Source organism: Sander lucioperca, chromosome 2 (assembly GCF_008315115.2).
Source record: "Sander lucioperca isolate FBNREF2018 chromosome 2, SLUC_FBN_1.2, whole genome shotgun sequence".
Taxonomy (NCBI): Eukaryota; Metazoa; Chordata; class Actinopteri; order Perciformes; family Percidae; genus Sander; species Sander lucioperca.
The window spans coordinates 44,457,611-44,477,175 of NC_050174.1; the positions used below are offsets into that span (position 1 = coordinate 44,457,611).

The following is a 19,565-nucleotide window of genomic DNA, read 5'->3' on the forward strand; positions in this document are numbered from 1 at the left end:
TGGAATGAATGGCAAAAGAAACAAAATCAAAAGACATCAGTTCCTCTGAGGTTTGTGTGTGCTTTTTATAACTAAATTCTCATGTTGTAATGTAAAAATGCAGTGTTTGAAAGCAAATAATTATGTTTACGCGAGTACTGTACTAAAGTACATTTTTTAAGTACCTGTGCTGTACTTGAGTATTTCCATCTTTTATCTGTGTGCATTGTTGGATGACGTTTGGATGACTGACAGCCAAAAACACAGCCTTAACCCTTCTACTGAAGGGCAAACTTTTTCAGTTGGTGTCAAAATTCACTAGCAACACAAAACCACACGTACATAACAGTGTTAGTTCTGATTATGTGATATTCAGAGTGGGAGTCTGCAGTGAAGCTTTGTGGTGAGCAACTTATGTCACTGTGGTTAGAAAGACATTTGCTGGATTTGTGGTAAACATAAGCATGGGGCTTGTGAACAAGTATTGTTTTATAGTGACTTGATAAAATCCATGTGTTTGAAGTCTTCTGTTTGACTATGTTTATTTCAGACCTGAATCCGGCTGCTGGAGCGCATGAGAAAGAAATCCATTCTTTACAGGAGGGTGGTCTAGACCTACTCTATCTGTAAAGTGTCTCGAGATAACTCTTGTTATGATTTGATACTATAAATAAAATTGAATTGAAATTGAATTGACGTGGCCACAACCTGCTTGACAGCACCTTCCTGTACTCATCTGCTCTCTGTTTACATGTTTTCTTTGGCAAAACGTGTCTGCTGCTCTTGTTTCTCTATTATTATTATTCCTTTACTAATGGCTTTCAGAATTTGCATGTGAAGAATGTGGATTATCCTGACAACAACAATACTGAGTATTTTTAAAGGTGTATCCTTTAAAAATGACTCAGCATTGTTGTTGTCAGGACAGTGAAATAATTACAGGCAAAGGCTGGGTGTCTGTCTCCTCCTACGCATCGATGAGGAGGGAGAGGTCTCGCACATAAATACTGACTTCAAGACAGCAAAGGGAACTGTATCTTCACAGGACATCCCTCCAGACCCTGAACCAGGTAAGTGCTGGAGATCACTGCAGTCATGACTGTTTGAAATTACTCCTTTGATCACCGCCACGCTAAGGCTAAATACTACTAGACTAAATACGCTAAGGCTAAATACTAAAAACTTATTTTTTTCACTCGGTGTTTTTATGTTATTAAGGTTAGGGTTATCTTGTAATTTTAAACTCTGTTCTTATTTCATTTCAGTCTTCATAACCACAGGCACAATGGCAGGTTAGTGCATTGTTTTCTCAGGAATTATTTTCCACAACATTCCATAATTCAGGCAGGATTCATCCTGTCTACATCCGCAATGTTAAAAAAAAATGACAGCCTCAGTGATTGCACAAGACATGTTTCCTCTAAGCAGTAAAAGCTTATCAATTGATAATGTTTTTTTTTCTCTACAGATGCAAGCTTTCAGCGGGAGTTCTTGGAAACCCACAATGCCTACAGGCTGAAGCACAACACGCCAAAGATGACCCTTAGCAGCGAGCTGTCTGCTTCAGCTCAGAAATGGGCCAATCACCTGCTGGCAATCGGCGCCCTGCAACACAGTAAACCTGAGGACAGAAAGAACATCGGAGAGAACGTCTACAATATGTGGAGCTCAGCAACCCTTAAACTGACAGGTACATTAGAGATCCAAGCCCTCTGTACTTATTCTAGTGTTACACTATGTTTTACCAATTACCACCCATCGAGTTTTTCTTTTAGGAAAATCGCTACTTTGCAATAGCAGCTAACCGAGGGGTGTCAAACCAATTTTAGTTCATGGGCTACATCCCCCTAATCTTATCGCAAGTTGGCCAGACCAATAAACCACTCCAGAGAGTTTCTTGTCAGCTTGATGTTGGCAAACGCAAGTTGCTTCTGCTACAACAGCATTCTAAGGCTGTTAAGTATGAAAAAATAATAATGTTACAGACCTGAGAGAGAGGGTTCATATTTCGAGAAAAAACTTCTAGTTTCTAATTTCTAGGATTAAAGTCGTACATTTACGGAAAAAGAACTCCAATATTCTCTGTGATTAAAGTGGTAAATTTGGAATTGGAATGAATTACTTCTCTGCAATTTTCACACTTTGCAAAGTCATCCAGTGGGCCTGATTGGACCCCTTGGCGGGCCGGTTCTGGCCCACGGGACGTTTGTTTGATACCCCTGAGCTAAACTGTCCTTCACCAACTGCAGTTCAAATCAAACAATCTGCCTTTAGAGCAGCTCTGTTTAGGCTATAAAGCTCAAACTTCAACTACCAATTTAAATGTTCATATTATGTTCATTCATTTTTGTCTCCTCCATGTTTTAGGGAAAGAAGCTGTAGATTCGTGGTACAGTGAGATCAAGAATTACAACTGGAGCCGCCCTGGATTCAGCAGCAATACTGGTAAAACTCAACCCACATCATGATGAGTTCTACGAAGTCTGTAAATAGAAATACATTTGAAATGTGTGAATCAATAAAAATATATTGTTACATACACATGTATATCTGCATCCCTAAAATATGTACAGTACCAGTCAAAAGTTTGGACACTCAAGTAAATTGGAAAGTATGTCTAAACCTTTGACTGGTCTTTATTATCTACTTAAAGAATAAGCCATAACTATGAGAGAAGTTAAGTTACTACTTTGTTATATTGCTCTGTAATTGTATTTATGTTCAGGTTCAGATGTTATATTATGCAGTGAATAACACATTGGAAGATAGCATATTCTCTTGCAAGTTAGAAACATTGTACCCCACTGCTGTGTTTCCTACTGCAGGTCATTTTACTCAGGTGGTGTGGAAAGACAGCAAAGAACTGGGCGTGGGCATGGCCACTGATGGCCACAAGGTCTTTGTGGTTGGGCAGTACCGGCCAGCTGGCAACATGAACATGGCAGGATTCTTTGAGAAAAACGTCCTCCCAAAAGGTAACATATTACCACAATTTTGCTAATGAGATTAAGCACATTACCTTACAAGGCAGCAGAAGTCAACTTTACATGTCTGGGAAACAAGAAGTGTCTGTTTAACCTTTGAGAATTTAATTTCCCAGAAATGTTGTAAAGGCATTCAATTATGCCTTCAAGTTATGGATTAGTCCAAATTAGAGACTACGTCACACCAAAGACCAGTGGTGGAAAGTAACTAATTTACTGTACTTTTGAGGTAATAGTATTTTACTTGAGGACTACTTCATACTGTTACTCCACTACATTTGAGAGAAAATATTGTACTTTATACTTCACTACATTTAATTGACAGCTATAGTTACTAGTTACTTTGACAATTGAGATTTTGCATACAAAACCTATAATCCACTTAAATAAATAGAATGTGAATTGTGATATTCCTAAATATCCTAATAATATATGGAGTAGTTAAAATTAGCACCAATTTAAATAGCTACAAAATACAATACTGTTTATATCAGTAGTAGTAATGCAAATATATATATAGTGTACATGCACTCTGAAAACGGGGCAAGCATAAGAATTACTTTTACTTTTGATTCTGCAAGGACATTTTGCTGCTTATTCTCATGGTCCATAACTGATATATTCACTGTAAAACTTTTCACCGTAAACCTACAGTATTATACTGGCAGCAGCTTAGCCAGTAAACTGTTTATTTACAGTTTGCATACTGTTTTCAAAAGGTATTTTACTGTAAATACAGTGTATTACTGTATTATTTGAATTTACAGTAATATACTGGCTGCAGTGTAATTCCCACCTTTTCCTTTATTTTCCAAAGATGCATTGATATTAACAGTAAATACAGTGTGTAATCTGTAACATTCACAAATAGTACTGTAATATTCTTTTCTCTCAGAATGCATTACCCTTTACAGTATGATCCTGTATAACATTAAAACAGTAAGATCATGTGAGATTTTAGCTGTAAATTTACATCAAAGGTTTACAGCATATTTTACTTAGTAATTTTTAAACTGCACTAATGTTATTAAGAGCCTTGTACATCACAATATTTGTCTGCAGTCTGCTTTAGTTTTAGAATGCACATAACACAGACAAAGGAATGCTGCAGCTCCTTTTATCAAAGAATGTGTTGTGAATTTGTAGTTGTGGTTCACTAGCCTGCGAGACCATGGTAAAATTGTGTTTGGTCAGTTTGGTCATATTCTACAGTAATTGTAGGCCTACATGTTTAATGAACAAAAAACAATATTGACTCATCTCTCAGTAACATAGCATTAAACAGTCCCTCCAGGATTTTGCAGCCTTTTTTTAAGATTGTTGCGGCCCAAAATGCCTGATTTTGCGAGAGCTTTTGTAAAAAAATTGCGATAAAAGTTGCGGTGTCTTTTGTATTGTTGTTGCAATGAATTTGCGAGAGACAGTGAAAGTTGTTTTTTTGTATAGTTCTTTAAAAATAAAAAGGAAACTTATTTTGGGGAGAATAAAATTACTCTGTGCTGAGTTTTTCTAGTAACCTTTCCAAAAAGGCTCAGGATGCTGCAAATGTTGGTATAATATGAAAATGGCTGGTGGATTTAAGACAAAAAATAATAATTCATTGAATGAATGAAATTTGAACATTTCTGTCAGTGGCTTGTTGATCTTTACATTGTAAGTTAATTTCCTATCTTGGCCTGGGACCACACATTCATACGGTTTGATAAAGTACTTATTGGACTTTAACTTATCATTGCACTTACATTAAAGACCGTAGCTGTCCTCAATTTAGGTCATCATGTATATCTCATCTGTTTTTTCCTGCATCCACCGTGTGTGTGGGTGTGTGTGGGTGGGTGTGGGCGGGTGTGGGTGTGTGGGTGTGTGTGGGTGTGGTGGGTGTGTGTGGAACTGAGCAGCAGAGAGCCGACAGGATTAAATCAGCAGCAGCTTTCAGCGACTGAAAAATTGTTACAGCGTACATTAATGTTTAATACAGGTTGGCAGGATGGTCTGAAATGTTTTGCATGGTCTTTCACTGTACGTTTTGTCAATGCGCCACTTGTTCGAAAAGTAGGCTACCTTCTCTTTTTCTTTACTTCGCCCTCTACAGTTTGTACATTCATAGCTAATGCTTACTCTGTGGTGGGCCTCTTAACACCGGGGATATGTCGCCGCATGTTTTTAACCGATAATTTTCGTTTCGTCAGTACCTCAGCTCAGCTACATGATGTCCCTATAACTTCTTCACAATAAAAGTCCTCCGTTATTTTGGTATTTTAATGTTTTTATTATGAGGTAGCAAAATCCGGAAATGTTGGGCATTCATTAGCAGTAACGTAACGCTACTCCTATAAGTATTGTGCATTGTTTCTTAGCAACAGCATTCTTTGACAAAAGTGTAAAAAAACGTAAAAAAAAAAAAAAAAAAAGTACCCGCCGTTGGTTGGTGGCGGGTGCTAATTTCACACCCTGGTCATAACAAACATTTGTGTGGGAACCAAACTTTCTATACACCTGACTCCACCCTTAGGGGTGCATGCAGTAACCGCTGAGAGGAAACTTACATAGCTTTTTAAAGTAAACCTGATGCCACAACAGTAGATGTTCCCTCTGATGCAGCCCTTTTTCAGTCAGCTAGATGGATTTTACTCATTCTTATCTGGTGCAGGTTTTAGGAACACACAATGGCCTACTGTTTTTGCACTTCATCAGTTGAACAACATGCCTTACCAGCCTTTTACTGTCACTTTCCAGCATAAAAGACAGCTGGCAGAGAGGTGGGTGGAGCAGACAACACTTCCAGTGAGGAAGGTGCAGTGAGCCCAAGGAAAACTTCACACTGCTGTAGATCCTTGACCATTACTGCGACCCCCAACACCTTGTTGCTAAATGTTCCATGTTGTCAAAAACGTAAAATACATCAAATAAAACATGTTATTGTGTAAAATTGTCTTGGTTGATAATTCATTTAATAAATCTGTAGTTAAAGTGACAGGTTAAAGACTGAATAGTGTTGTAATCACGACTAACTAAACATTACTTCTTCATGTTTGTGGCCCTTTAAATAAAGTGCTGACCTGCTCCATCTTTAACATTTATAATGGTGGCATATGCCCCAATCTTTGTGACACCACAAATAAAAATAAATGTCAAAGAAAGTTCTTGTGTTCAGATATTTAGAAGTTAGTAAAAAGTAAAATTCATAAATATATTACTTGGCTGAGCATTGTTCTTAGACATTACTGTTTAAGTGCCTTATGTTGCAACTATAAAAATGCATCTGCAGTGTACTGTATTTTGTGTCAATACGGTAACCTTAGCATCATTTTGCCAACCCACTCCTTTAATTCTTAATACATTTACAGTAATTGTATGTCACCATTAAATATATCTTATTGTATAAATGTTAAAGATGGACGTCAGCACTTCATTTGAAGGGCCACAAACATGATTAAGTAATGAAGACATAATGTTTCGTTAATCATGATTAAAACATTTTAGAATATATGTACAATATCCAAAAGATTTTGGACAGATTTAGAGTCTTGCCTTTTTGAACCCACCAACTTTGTCTACTCCTTTAACCTTAAAGATATCATCCGTTTCTACGATAATTCAGGAAATGGTGCTCTTGAGTATGTAATTTTTTTCTTCATTCTGTATGCCAAATGTTGTATTCACAAGCAGAAATTCTCTAATTAATTTCCTAATTTTGTACCTTTTCTCATAGAACTTAAATCTATACTGAAGTCACTTAGATCATTGAATAACATAAAAAGTATTAAAATTGTGGAAACTGTAGAGCTTTTTTCCCTGAAACCTCTGACTAAGGGACTGTTCATTTTTTATTAAAGGGGATACCGGAGGAGTTTTGGGATCTTCAGTCAAAATAGACTTGACCCTCTCTTTGCTAGCAATACATTTTTCTATGACCCTCCAAAGCAATTGGGATGAAAGGCTTGACCTTCCCCAAGAATTTATTAATGCCTTCTGTACTGGTTTGCACTTGGCAAAGATGTACAGATAACCACTCTTTTTTTACAACCATGCCTTACACATTTTAACCTCTGCTTTCTCATCTTATACATCACACTCCACTATTATGGTGGCCATTTCAGTAGATTTACTCACTAACATTGTTGTGGAAACACAATAAGCATGGAAACTAAATGCACATTTCCTGCATTACTGCATTACTCCAAATATTAATTTACTTCTCTAGTAAACTAGTATTCACATGAAATAAAAAATAAAACATTGAGACCATTCAACAAAGCACACTGGGTAATAACCCATATTGACAGCTGGCCCGCCCAATCAGAAATTCAACACTAGAGAACTTTTCCCGCTTCGGTCCCCCTACAGGTTGTCTTGTTGGAACTACAGCTCGCGCTACGGTCCCCCTACAGGATGTCTCATTGGAACTACAACTGGAAACTTTATACATTGTTCGTCTGCTATTTCATTACTAAATTCACTTTTTTAAAAACGTGATTTAATGTACCTAAACAACGATCAATCATCACCACATTTCTGGTTCGATTTTTTGACAGTTTTCAGTGGTTATGAGGAGCAATATGAAAGAGAAATTTGGTAATCATTGATCATTGTTCATAGGTATAAGCTTTTTCCTCGCCATAGACGCCAATGAAGAAGACAACGCTTATATAATAACTTATATAATCGTTGGATTTCAGTTTAGTTCTTTTGACAGGCTTAAGTGTTCATTACAAGATATGGCCATGAGAAATTTGGTGATCATTGATCGTTGTTTAGGTGGGCCTACATTAAACCATGTTAAGCTTTTTTTCACGTTAAGCAGAATGTCCCGACAGGCAGTATTGTGAACAGAGAAGCGTGCAGCCAGCGCAGCAGCAGAGCGGCTGTGTCTGTGCCTGCCCTGTGGGGATAGAGATTGTTGTGGATTTTTTGGCATCCGTCGCTCAAGAATTATACGTGTTATGGACTTTTTTTTAAACTAAATTGAGCTTGAGGTTTTTAAAAAAAGTGGTGGGTACAAAATGACTGTATGAAATGAAATCTGGTAGGTACGCGTACCCACCGAAATCGACGCCTATGGCTATTGCAAATTTGGTCCGACTGTGGAGTTCAGAAGCTCCACAGTCTGATGTGACAGTCGGCAGGTGCCTGCTCGGGTTGCTGGCTAGCCGCCCGGCCAGTCCACCTTCACAGACCCCACTGTGAGCTGGCTGGAGCTCTCTCTGGAGACTCGCAGACAAGAGGCGTTTATTTCCCCAATCATTTGTTTCAATAACTCAACACACATATCCATTATAAGATTAACTGGAACCTGTGGTTTTTCGAAGTTATAATGCTCCACAAGAGATTGTGGGCGTAACAAGCTCACTGACTGGCCTCGAAAGCAATTCCAAACTTGTGTTGCTGTCATGTTGCGATTTTTGTTGGGATAGACCCATCTGCTAGCAATGTGGGGGCCGAGACTGAGATCTACATGGAAAAGTATGCACCAAACAAGCCACTTTGAATAAAAAAAACAAAGATAGATTATAAAGACAGTAGCGTTAATGTTTACATGCGGCCGCCATCTTGGATAACAGTCATGACCAGTCGAACGACGCGCAACGCCGTGCAACCAGTAACATAGCTCAAACACAGAATGTTAATGCTACTGTCTTTATAATCTATCTTTGTAATAAACTGTCTGTACACTTACAAAGTTCTCAATGCTTCGGTTTCCATGTAGGGACCCTCATTATGCTACCGTTTAAGTGTGGTGATATTTCGAGCCTTGTTAGTGGTATCAAATAGTGATTTACCCTGTGCCCCAAAAGCTAGTGTTAGCAGCTAACCCCCGGTTTGCGATAGCTTGTTTCAAGCTAGAGACACATTCGATTAGCATGAAAACAGATCCCAGAGAACGTTCGACTCGGTACACATATGTTATTAACTCAGGTTCAATTTGCGCCGGAATTGTCCTTTAAAGGGGTGATAGAATGCAAAATTGATTTTACCTTGTCATAGTTGAAAAACGACAGTTTGGAGGGTAAATAGGTCATACATAGAACCTCAAAATCCCATTGACACCCCTTTCCTCGGCAAATCTCACAATTTGAAACTGCTGCTGAAAACAGGCGAATCTCAACAAAGCTAAAAGTTGACGTCAACTCCTCAACTCCTAGTCTTTGTCACGCCCCAACATTTGCATAGGCTACACCACAGACCTGAGGTCAGCTTAGTCTTCTGAATCTAGCTAGGTCACGCAGATCTCCAGAGGAACGCTATTTAATTACTAAATTCACTTCTGAGACTTTTTTATGCGAGAAATCAACTATGTAGAGGTCAAATATAGGCCGTTTTACAAAAATGGATGGCTAATTGCAAATTTTGTCCAACTGTGTGTCACAGTTCAGGCTAACGTGACATCGGCCGGTGCTGCCTCGCCGCCCGGCGTGTCCTCCTTCATAGACCCCGGCTCGCTGTGAGCTAGATGGATCTCCGTCACAACCGGAAGCCCACGGCGCTCCATACCCGTGCAAAGTCACCGTTTCTGGGTGACTGGACTACCAAATGCCGAGGCCCTGACGGAGCTCCAGGACCTGCGGCTAGCCGCGATCTTTACCCAAAGGATTGAAGGGACACCAGCAGCTAACGAAAACCCTCAAATTCACAAAAATACATTAAATTGAAATCGGACACAAGCGTTAGCTTTGTAAGACCATAGGGTAGCTGTTCTATAAGTGGCGTGACGAAATTCAAACTGTAAATATATTATAGTTATGCCGAAAGTGTAGCTAGCTAGCTAGCCTCGATCTTTAGCTACCCATAGGATTGAATGGACACTAGCAGCTAACGAAACCCCTCCTATTCACAAAAATGCATTAAATTGAAATCAGACACAATCGTTAGCTTTGTAAGACCTTGGGGAAAGCTGTTATATAAGTGGCATGACGAAATTTAAACTGTAAATATACTATAGTTATGCCGGCAGCCGGCCAGCTCCGCGGAACCCCGTGCCCCGGTTGTCCAGTAACCCAGAAATGGTGACTTTGACCTGGGTATGGAGCGCAGCGGGGCTGCCGCTGTCTCGTCAGACTGTGTGGACCTTCTGAAATCCGACACGTCTTACTAAATTTGCAAATAGCCATCAATTTTCGTAAAACGGCCCATATTTGAGCTTTATATAGTTGATTTCATAGTCTCAGAAGTGAATTTAGTAACGAAACATCGCAGTGTCTGAAATATGAGACCTGCTGTCTCGTCTCCAATGTGTTTGTATGTGGTTCGCTCAAACCAATCAACACACAGCTCATCTAAATATTCATGAGCATACCATATTTGGAAGAAAAGCTCTTGTTACAAAGAGGGCCATATTCACATGGTTAAGGGCCCATAAAATAGCATTCAGGCAATTTTTAGCAGAATTTTCTCTCTGCTCAAATTTGGCTTTCCTTTGTTTCCATTTGAACCAGTTCCCAATAGTTTAATCCATTTTTTAAATCAATCACAATATTTCATAAAAATAAAAGGAACTTTTTCTAAGCATTTAAATAATATAAATAGGCATTTGCAGACTAGCATATCACTGTAAAAATGTAAGTATTTGTTTAAAGAATATTTGTAGTTCCTTGAGTATAACTGGCTGTTCCTTCCCTGCTGAACATACATGTGATTAGACAGTAGATAGCTGCTCCTAAAGTCACTTAATAAATGTGAAAGCTCTTAAAAGTATATTCCTATTTAATACAGTCTATGATGTTGATTGATGATTATTTACACTTGTTGGTTTGATAAATACAAGCTCAGATCTCAACTGAATACCTACAGTATGCAAATGTTGACAATGTGTTGACAGTGATCTGCTCTCCACCACCATCATATAAAAACACTAAATGAGGGAGTATCTTATGAACAATTGGTCATCCTTCCAGTAGAGTTCCACACTTGAGAGAGAAGTAAGTCAGAGTAGTGAGAATCTATAACCAAAGTTGTTCTGGAGGCTTGTGGTGGAACAACATTTTACCAACACACTTTAACTTGGGTAATCCTTTCATTTGTCACTAAAACTAATCAGAAGGGGGAAACCTCTAGCTCACCCAGTAAGAGCGTGCGCCCCATGTAGGCTGAGTCCTCTGTAGTGGCCCCGGTTTGAGTTCAACTAATCAGAAGGATGCCAAATTGCTCATCTATCCATTATGTGTAACTGCGTATCCTTTAGGGTTGCAGGAAGCTGGAGCCAATCCCAGCTGACATTGGGGAGAGGGACACTACCCACCGTGTTGCTCATCATGTATTATAAAGACCAAATATTGACTACATATCTCAAAATATTGACTTAGTATCTCAATGCATTGACTTAGTATCTCAATATATTGACTAAATATCTCAAAATATTAACTAAGTACCTTAATATATTGACTTAGTATTTTAGAATATTGACTAAGAATCTCAAAATAATGAGTAACTTTTAAATACTGACTTAGAATTTCAATATATTGACTTAATATCTCAAAATATTGACTTAGTATCTCAGTATACTAACTCAGTATCTTAGAATATTGACTAAGAATCTCAAATTAATTAGAAATATTAAAATATTGACTTAGTATCTCAATATATTGACTTAGAATCTAAATGTTGACTTAGTATCTTAAAATATTGACTTACTACCTCAAAATATTGACTAAGAATCTCAACATAATGAGAAACTTTAAAATATGGACTAAGTCCATCCATCCATCCATCCATCTTCGTCCGCTTATCTGGTATCGGGTCGCGGGGGGAGCAGCTCCAGCAGGGGACCCCAAACTTCCCTTTCCCAAGCCACATTAACCAGCTCCAACTGGGGAATCCTGAGGTGTTCCCAGGCCAGGTTGGAGATATAATCCCTCCACCTAGTCCTGGGTCTTCCCCGAGGCCTCCTCCCAGCTGGACGTGCCTGGAACACCTCCCTAGGGAGGTGCCCAGGGGGCATCCTTACCAGCGCCCGAACCACCTCAACTGGCTCCTTTTGACATGAAGGAGCAGCGGCTCTACTCCGAGCTCCTCACAGATGACTGTGCTTCTCACCCTATCTCTAAGGAAGACACCAGCCACCCTCCTGAGGAAACCCATTTCGGCCGCTTGTACCCTGGATCTTGTTCTTTCGGTCATGACCCAGCCTTCATGACCATAGGTGAGGGTAGGAACGAAAACTGACCGGTAGATTGAGAGCTTTGCCTTCTGGCTCAGCTCTCTTTTCGTCACAACGGTGCGATAAATTGAATGTAATACCGCACCCGCTGCGCCGATTCTCCGACCAATCTCCCGCTCCATTGTCCCCTCACTCGCAAACAAGACCCCGAGTTATTTAAACTCCTTCACTTGGGGTAAGGACTCATTCCCTACCTGGAGAAGGCACTCCATCGGTTTCCTGCTGAGAACCATGGCCTCAGATTTAGAGGTGCTGATCCTCATTCCAGCCGCTTCATACTCGGCTGCGAACCGATCCAGTGAGTGCTGAAGGTCACAGGCCAATGATGCCATCAGGACCACATCATCTGCAAAAAGCAGTGATGAGATCCCCAGCCCACCGAACTGCAACCCCTCCCCACCCCGACTATGCCTCGATATCCTGTCCATAAATACTACAAACAGGATTGTGACAAAGCGGAGTCCAATCCTCACCTGAAACGAGTCCGACTTACTGCCGATAACCCGGACACAGCTCTCGCTTTGGTCGTACAGAGATTGGATGCCCCAGCACCTCCCACAGTATCTCCCGGGGTACCCGGTCATACGCCTTCTCCAGATCTACAAAGCACATGTAGACCGGTTGGGCATACTCCCAGGCTCCCTCCAGGTTCCTTGCGAGAGTGAAGATCTTGAGTGAAGAATCCGAAACCCTCCTTTCCAGCACCTTGGAGTAGACTTTACTGGGGAGGCTGAGAAGTGTGATACCCCTGTAATTGGCACACACCCTCTGGTCCCCCTTTTTGAACAGGGGAACAACCACCCCGGTCTGCCACGCCTTAGGCACCGTCCCAGACTTCCACGCATTGTTGAAGAGGCGTGTCAACCAAGACAATCCCTCCACACCCAGAGCTTTAAGCATTTCTGGACGGATCTCATCAATCCCTGGGGCTTTGCCACTGTGGAGTTGTTTAACTTCAACGACTTCCACGAGGGAAACTGACGACAATCCCCCATCATCCTCCAGCTCTGCCTCTACCATAGAGGGCGCATTAGCTGGATTTAGGAGTTCCTCAAAGTGCTCCTTCCACCGCCCTATTACCTCCTCAGTTGAGGTCAACAGCGTCCCATCCTTACTGTACACAGCTTGGATGGTTCCCCGCTTCCCCTTCCTGAGGTGGCGAGCGGTTTTCCAGAAGCATCTTGAGCATCAAAAGTCCTTCTCCATGTCTTCTCCGAACCTCTCCCACACCCACTGCTTTGCCTCTTTCACGGCAGAGGCTGCAGCCCTTCAGTACCTTGCAACTGCCTCCGGAGTCCTCCGGGATAACATATCCCGGAAAGACTCCTCCTTCAGTCGGACAGCTTCCCTGACCACTGGTGTCCACCACGGTGTTTGAGGGTTACCGCCCCTTGAGGCACCTAAGACCCTAAGACCACAGCTCCCCGCCGCAGCTTCAGTAATGGAAACTTTGAACATTGTCCACTCAGGTTCAATGCCCCCAGCCTCCACAGGGATGCACGAATGGACTAAGTATCTTAATAAATTGACTTAGCATCTCAATATATTGACTTGGTATCTCAAAATATTGACTTAGAATCTTAAAATAATGAGAAATATTTACTTAATATCTTAAACTATTGACTTAGTATCTCAAAATAGTGACTTAGTATCTCAATATATTGACTTAGTATATCAATATATAAACTTAGAATCTCAAAATATTGACTTAGTATCTCAATATATTGGCTTAATATTAGGGCTGTCAGCGTTAATTTTTTTTAATCGCATGCCGGCATTTATTAATTTATTTTACACTTCACTCGGCTTCACGTCATGCCTAACAGGCTACTATTTTGACCCTTTTCTGCACCGTTACTTATCATCAAGCTGCCATACTTCCTGCTGCTGCAGGCTGCAGGCATGATGGAGAGAGACAGCAGCAACACAATTCTGAATGACGATTTTTATTTTCCAAAACTCCTGGACGGCTCGTAGACAAGTCGAAAGCCACATGCACATTGTGTAAAGCCGAATTAAAATATCACCGAAGCACGTCGAGCTTGAGCTAGCACCTACGAGCTAATTAACGTGACTCAGGTTGATGCTACCCACTAGCATGCTACCCACTCAGGCAAAGCACTATTTTGGAGAGTGTTACTTGCTGACCTGTGGATGAAACCAAATCCCCAAAAAATACAGCTCTTGCAAAATGGGTGGCAACTAACTGCAGACCTGCCAGCATCGTAGACTCGGGTCTTAAAGACGTACTACAGTTGGCATGTTCTGACCCGTCTTATACACTGCCGTCGAGGGGGACAGTAGTTTCACGCACACACAGCCTGTATGACACGGAGAAAGCAGCCCAACTGGAACTGCTGCAAGGTGCTGCAAACGCTGTTTCATTAACCGGTGATCACTGGACGTCAGTGAGTAATCAAAATTAATTAGGAGTTACTAAACACTATATTGACTCTGGTAAGGATAGGGTTTTTTAGTTAGGTACTTGGAGGAATTGTGCAATAATGACAGATTCACACATTTGTCTTTTGTTTACAGTAAATAAATAATAAACAAATACAAATCTTAAAGTCAAGTTCATAAAGTAACTTTCTTTGCATCAATTTGATTCCCAATCAATATACACTGGTAAGAATTGCTTTCCATTGTTAATATGTACTTAAAAACAGTTCTGAAATGCAAAATAATAGAATTTTAATCATGTGATAAAATATGCGATTAATCGCGATTAACTATAGGAATTTGGCGATTAAAAAAAATTAATCGTTTGACAGCCCTACTTAATATCTTAAAATATTGACTTGGAATCTCAAAATAAGGAGAAACTTCAAGATATTGACTTAATATCTCAACATATTGACTTAGTATCCCAGAATATTGACTAAGAATCTCAAAGTAATGAGAAACTTGAAGATATTGACTTAATATCTCAAAATATTGACTTAGTATCTCAATATATTGTCTTAGGCCACGTCCACACGTCTTTTTACCCGTCTTCCCTGGATTCGTTTCAAGAATAGTTTGGTCCAAACGGATCCATTTGTAAATGACTCAACACGCTACTTCATATTCCAGGCCTATAGGTGGCATTGTTTCTGCTAGAGAAATTCACCAAAAAACGGAGAAGAGCATAGTCACTTCCACTTCCCTGTTCATAACATGACTAGCTAGACTAACGTTCTCTTAATACATCCGTGGACTATAATAACTTTCACCACTGCTCATTTTATAAAGGCCGCTGCAAGAAAACGTCTTTGTTTACATTGTATAATGTGCTGTTGGATTACTTTTTATTTTGCAATTCTGTCTGCCATCAGACATGATTGCAGCGCGCTAGCTGGCAGAGCTAACGTTAGCGCGATAATGTTAACTAACATCGGCAGTCAAACAAACATCAATGATCCAATGTCTTTTTGATAATCTACACATTTTCTTGCAGTAGCCTTTCTACAATAAGCAGTGCTAAAAGTTACTATAATCCGTTCAAGGAGTTGATAAGTAGACAGATTAGCTAGCTAGTTGATAAGTTGTCTACTTCCACTTTATAAACAGATAACCATAGCAGTTAACGTAACGTAGCTGCTTTAGCGATGTTTAACGTTAGCTACATAACGTTAGCAATATATCTTGTGTAGAATCCAGGACCGGCAGAGCAGAGGGAAGTGTCAAGGAGCAGAGACATTTATTTAGACAAGTATTTAGATGAAGTGAGCTTGTTTGACCATGGAGATGGGATATGCTCGCTTATAGCTTCACGGCAGTCGTGTGTGTCAGTGGCCGCGGGTAAGAGGTCGAGGGGTGTGGCGATGACATCGTCGATACGATAAGTATGCGGTTTCGCCATCCAAACGAAGCCAAATGGGAGCCGTTTTCAATTTTTTTCACCCTGGGACCAGGTTTCAAAAAAGTGCATTTTCAGGCAGCGCGTTTACTGGATTCGTGTGGATGACGGGCCCAAACGATGCTAAACATATGCGTTTGCACCAAAAAGCGTCTCCGTGTGGATGACCCCTTAGTATCTCAAAATATCCACTAAGTAACTCAATATATTGACTTAGTATCTCAGAATATTGACTAAGAATCTCAAAGTAATGAGAAACTTTAAAATATTGACTTAGAATATCAAAATATTGACTTAGTATCTCAATATTTTGACTTAAGAATAATGGGACGGTTCGGTTTAGGACAAGATCATGGGTGGGGTTATAAAATAACCGTTTCAGTGACATGCGGGACACGAACACTGGTCTCCTGGGTGAAATTCCTGTGTTGTTTGTTTCATACCACTCGCTACCGTTGTCGTTCTAAATACTAGGCCTACGTCATCTTAGTGCGCCGCAGAGCTGCTGCTCTGCCCAGTGCGTTCCATACAAACACTGAATGGTGATTTTTGCGTCGTATCTGACACTGAGAGACACTGACCTAGTGTCCGTATTTTACGAGTTGAGAGTTAAAACGGGTTGTTCTGGACGAAGTAGGGGAGACTAGACAGTCAGATCAGAGAGCCAAGTGCATTTTTAATAAGCTCTGTACATACAGTTTGATATTTTTCTATTCAACAGCTCTGCATATAAAAGTTGACTGTAACATACTGTGGCTTTTGACTTGCGAAGGTTGAGAATACCGTCAGTGAAGATCTACAAAATGTACATACATGGCTGTCAGATAATAGATTACACTTTGGGAAAATTAAGCCGTTCTTTTGGTCCTAAAATAAAATTCACCAGGGTTTTTGGGGTAAAGTTGGAGATTTCCATATTACTGTTAAATACAGTATAAATGATCTTGGCTGCATTTTAGACAGGTTTTTATCAGGTGGAAATATGGCTTTAAAAGCCCTCCACAAGATAAATCAAAGCATTAATTTTCTAGCCAGAAAAGCCACCTTTCTGGACAGACCAATTCTCCACACATTAGCAGGAGCTCCAGTCCAAATTCATTTTGAGTATGCTGCCATCTCCTGGTATACCATATTATAATGCTTCAAAAGCAAACTTCTGCTTACCTACAAAATTGTGAAACACATGGTACCACAGTACTTCATTATTTTTCACTTATAAACAACACTGTCGGCGCATCCCCATGACAAGCCTTTGGTTATCGTGCACCCCTCCTCCACACAGTTGCTAGCGTTTATCCCATCAAATCAAGGAGGACACAGAGGATAAAAAAAGTTATGGACTCTTCAGAAGAGGTAATTAACTTGTAATCGTTATGTCCTCTTTGTCTCCAAAGCTGACACCGCTGATGACCTTTCTCAGCAGTGACGTAAAACACATCACTCAAGCTGATGGTCACGAATGTCGCCGGATGGCACCATTTTGTAAACGCAACCATACTGAGAAATACAGAGAGTTTTGTTGAGCCTATCAGGCTTAATTAGCTTTGTATCAACTGATTTGGCAATGGCTTGAATGAAACACACGTTCATTTATATAAAATAGTCACGCACTATAGCTTTAAGAAAAAAATCATAGCCACTTTACAAGAGGTGGTTTGACAGATTTTATTAATTTTTTATTCAATAGTCTAATGGGCAAACACATTTATTTGCAGTGCAGCAGTACAGTAATCCTCCCACAAATCTAAAAACGGAGTGTTCCACTGATCATGTTTAAAGGGGCCTTAAAGAAATAGTTACCAAGAACCATGTAGCATTTTCAATTTTAAATGTTTTACTTTTTATGACCGCGAGGTGTTTTTATATTCAGTGATGTTTAATGTGGCATATGTAATAACTGCTGTGCAGTGTTAAATGTTTTTTTTTAATTATCAAATAAATCAAACAAAATTGTGGACATTTCTGTGTTTAAACTATAGTGTTGTTGATTTAGTCATTACTTCCTGTTTTGTTTTGTATACTCACCTCTTGTCTCGTTTCAGATACTTCACTTTCTGTCCTTGCCTTTCCAGACTGTGTGATTGCCTACCCAACCCTGATCACTTTCACCTGTCCCTCATTATCCCTTTCCGCCAAATATATTTAGTCTGTGTTTTGTTTGTCTGTGTATAGACGGGTTTCCTGTTTACAAACAGGACAGGGTGCATGCGCATACCAGGGGCAGAAAGCCAGACTGGTGAGCTGGTCCGCTACTGCAACAACCTTAAGTATTTAAGCTATTGTTTGTATATAACTACTGACTCAAACGTGATTTTAGTTGGATCTGTTTGTCTGTCTTTAATTTTGCAGTGTTACTGTGATATATATGTATGGCTATAATTATCGTTTTAGGCTAATGTAATAGCCAATGTTAGCAGCAGGGTTACCCCTGAGTGTACCCCTATGGTTGGTTTGTGCCTTAAAATAATGGCCAGGATTCCCAGGCGAAAGGTACGATATGTGTCTCCATTTCAAAACATCACTGCAGGTTGACTGGTTTTAGCAGCAGAGGTTGACTGTGGGCGAGAGGGTGACAACACTGTCGTGGTTAGCTCGCCGAAACTCTACTGCCTCGGCAACGTTAGCTAATGTCCGCTAGCATATAGGCTAATTATAGTCAGGTAGCTTTGTGTGTAACGTAATAAAAACCCACCTATCTCGTAGCAGCAAAGCTTAATATTTTATTCAATAACATTATGGTCCAAAAGGAGCACTAACGCCACAGGTCTTATGTTGACAACGTGGACGCAGATATAAGAAACTCTAAAGGCAGTCGTAATATTTACCTAGCAGGCTAAGCTAACGCTGTTGCGCTAACGTTAGCAAAACATCGGCGTAGCTTTAGCTAGCAGTCTAAACTTGTCTCGAGTACGGACCTTTAACTATCTACGGTCTGGACTCGAGTACTACAGCCCTGACAGGTATATATTAGCTGAACAACTGAACAAGCTGCAGCTTTTCTGATTGACACAATGGGAGCCTGACTCTTACATATACCAATCTTGTCACGGCTAGTGCAAAGGCAGGCAAGGTAGGACCCAAATGCAGTTTAAAGAGTTTTATTTAAAGATAAGCAAAAACTTACTGGAGCAATAATCCAATACATCAGGGAAATCCACGGCAGGGAATGCAGAAACAAAACAGAACGCACAGCAAAGACGAGACAATCCGACAAGAGACAAGGGAAAACAGAGAGGCTAAATACACAAGGTAATGAGGGAACGAGAGGCAGGTGACACAACAGGTGGAACAAATCAAAAAAGGCGGGAAACAAACAAAGACAGGAAGAAAGCTAGACAAGACAAGGGAGACAAGACAGACTACAAAATAAAACAGGAAACCAAGCAAAACAGAGAAACAAGACTACACAATAAAACAGAACAAAATACCCAAACCCTGACAAATCTGCCCTTCTTATGGCTTGAAGCCATAACCTCCGCCGGTTTTTGGCAAAAGCATGCTTCCCCCTAGGTATGTTAAACATCAGGCACCCATCACTGGCTCTGTTTGTGTAATTTACCACGCAACAACTCCTTGGCATTTTGACTTACACTATGCTGCTACTACT

General features: G+C 40.3%; 1 protein-coding gene across 1 annotated transcript; it reads left to right on the top strand.

Moving 5' to 3' along the window:
* The first annotated feature begins 900 nt into the window (after nucleotides 1-900).
* Nucleotides 901-5,892, top strand: LOC116050637 (Golgi-associated plant pathogenesis-related protein 1-like). The gene is made up of 6 exons (XM_031300858.2): nucleotides 901-1,049; nucleotides 1,245-1,271; nucleotides 1,448-1,669; nucleotides 2,347-2,424; nucleotides 2,805-2,954; nucleotides 5,700-5,892. The coding sequence occupies exons 2-6, from the start codon at nucleotides 1,265-1,267 to the stop codon at nucleotides 5,702-5,704; spliced, it is 462 nt and encodes a 153-aa protein (XP_031156718.1). The 5' UTR covers nucleotides 901-1,049; nucleotides 1,245-1,264; the 3' UTR covers nucleotides 5,705-5,892.
* The last annotated feature ends 13,673 nt before the right edge of the window (nucleotides 5,893-19,565 follow it).

Coding starts and splice junctions, on each gene's coding strand:
- LOC116050637 (XM_031300858.2), top strand. Junction 1,670..2,346: donor AGCAACCCTTAAACTGACAG/GTACATTAGAGA, acceptor TCCATGTTTTAG/GGAAAGAAGCTGTAGATTCG. Junction 2,425..2,804: donor TGGATTCAGCAGCAATACTG/GTAAAACTCAAC, acceptor TTCCTACTGCAG/GTCATTTTACTCAGGTGGTG.